We start from the raw sequence: 2,420 nt of genomic DNA on the forward strand, positions 1-2,420 counted from the left end.
ACCTTCGATGCAAAAGACATCCCTTGGCAAATATATGTAACTTTCTCCAGTAACTTTCTCCTGGGGCTAAAAGCAACAGTAACATCCACCCCTCGGGGTCAGCCACATTTAAGTGGCAAATATACTTCACTTTATCGTGCAGTTACTGTTAATACCTCGTTCAGAGATTTAACATTGCTTATATATATATATATATTAGACTTCTTTTAGTTTCTGTCTACTAAATCCACTCACAAGGCTTTGGTTGGCCCAAGGTGCCATGCAGTGAGACTGAACCTGGAACCATGTAGTTGGGAAGCAAGCTTCTTACCACACAGCCACGCTTGCACCTATGGGTGTCTAAACAACATTTACTCTTATATTTTTTATTATACAAGTGTACCAGTGACCCTGTTTATTATACAACTCTCCTGACATTTATATATCTATTAATTACAGGATGTCCCAGGCCCTGATTCCTATGATGTATGCAATGCATTTGAAAAATCTCAAATTCACCCAGCGAGGTCGAAACCCAGAAGCTCACAGAGTGGGTTTCTGTCAGGATCAGCACGTTTTCGTAATGGGCAAGATTTTCAGAGTCTAGCAGAGAAGAAAAGGGTACCCGGTAAGTACCCAACTCGCTTTTGTTTGTTGTTCGTTAGAATTTGTTTATTTGGGAAACACAGCCCAAATATTTTTTTATTTGCACTGTCAATCTCTGAAACGGATGTAAAGGATCTTTCTTTGTCTCTTATTCTCTTACTTCTTTCAGTCATTAGACTGTGACCATGCTGGGGCACCACCTTGAAGAGTGAGTGTTTTAGTTGAATGAATCAACCCCTGTACTTATTTTCTCGTTTTTGAGCCTGGTATTTGTTCTATCAGTGTTTTTTTTTTTGCCAAATTGCTAAGTTATGAGGATGTTAACAAACCTATACTGGTTGTTAAGCAGTGGTGGGGAACAAACACGCACACGAAGATCCATGCAAACCCATACACATATATGATGGGCTTCTGCCAGTTTCTGTTTTCAAAATCTACTAACAAGGCTTTGGTCGACCCAAGGCTATATTAGAAGACACTTCTCCAAGATTCCACACAGTAGGACTGAACCTAGAACCATGTGGTTGGAAAGCAAGCTTTTTATTTTTTTTTTTACTGCCCACAAGCGGCTGAACATAGAGGGGCAAACAAGGACAGACAAAGGGATCAAGTCGATTACATCGACCCCAGTGTGTAACTGGTACTTAATTTATCAACCCTGAAAGGATGAAAGGCAAAGTCAACCTCGGTGGAATCTGAACTCAGAACGTAGCAGAAGACAACATACCACTAAGCATTTCACCCTGCGTGCTAACGTTTCTGCCAACTCGCCGTCTCTTACCACTCAGCCATGCCTGTGCCTATAGATGGAGTTAATATTGAAAGCTGCATTTATTATTTATTCAGACAGGAGGCAATGTAGGTGGGTGTGTATGTGTGTGTCCATGGGGGCATGTAACCTTGTGGTTATAGTATTGTACACACAATCACAAGACCTTGAGTTCAGTTCCCAGATCGAGCAGCACATTGTGTCCTTGAGCAAGACACTTCATTTCATATTGCTCCAGTTCACTCAACTGTTAATGGGTCACCCTGTGATGGACCAGTCTTCCAATTCAGGGGGATATATATATGGCCTACTCACCCAGCCAGCAGGGTGGTATCATTTGAAAGCTAAAACAACTCAAAAGGGCATTGTGACCAGCGATGTATAACGTCCAATACTCTAATTGACCACATGATGAATTCAGCATACAAATAGGAGTCCACCAAGGGTCAGTCCTCAGCCCCCTTTTCATCATTAGTCTTCTAAACAATAACAGAGAAATTTAAGTCAGGCTGCCCCTGGGAGCTCCTCTGTGGTGAGGTTCTTATAGCTGAATCACTACCAGGACTAGAGAAGCAAGGTGTGGAATCAAAGGGCCTCAGAGTTAATTTAGCAAATGCCAAAGTTTTAGTAGAAACTCTGACAATTCACAAATCACTTCAGGTAGAAAAATCGTAGGTAAAAATGCCATAAGGTGTACCCAGCAATATTAGTGGAAGGTTAACAGGGAAAATAGTTTTTGTGTGTGACAGATGCACAGGTATGGTAGACACTAGAAATGATGTTTTTACATCACAGTAACTTAGCAGTTCAGCAAAGAGGATCGACTGAATAAGCACCAGGCTTTAAAATTCAAAAACAAAAATATTAGGGTCGATTTATTCGACTAGAATAAACATTCTTCAAGGCAGTGCCCCAGCATGGTCACAGTGTAATGACTGAAACAAGTAAAAGATAAAATATATTCTAGAGAGGTTCTGATGATATGCAATAAAGCCAGGCGTTTTATGGACGTGAAACCTAAGGTCATTTCATAAACCGGCCTTATCTAGCTTTAATATATATATAT

The 2,420-nt window shown here is 40.7% G+C and overlaps 1 protein-coding gene across 1 annotated transcript in view; it reads left to right on the plus strand.

Moving 5' to 3' along the window:
* The window catches only part of LOC106875495 (sperm-tail PG-rich repeat-containing protein 2-like), a 528,252-nt gene that overhangs the window by 449,829 nt on the left and 76,003 nt on the right, over positions 1-2,420 (plus strand). Inside the window, exon 10 of the mRNA XM_014923667.2 lies at positions 439-607. Coding sequence (XP_014779153.1) covers positions 439-607 — 169 coding nt within the window. The remainder of the gene's footprint in view (positions 1-438; positions 608-2,420) is intronic.

The sequence above is a fragment of the Octopus bimaculoides genome, chromosome 29 (assembly GCF_001194135.2).
Source record: "Octopus bimaculoides isolate UCB-OBI-ISO-001 chromosome 29, ASM119413v2, whole genome shotgun sequence".
In the NCBI taxonomy this organism is placed as follows: Eukaryota; Metazoa; Mollusca; class Cephalopoda; order Octopoda; family Octopodidae; genus Octopus; species Octopus bimaculoides.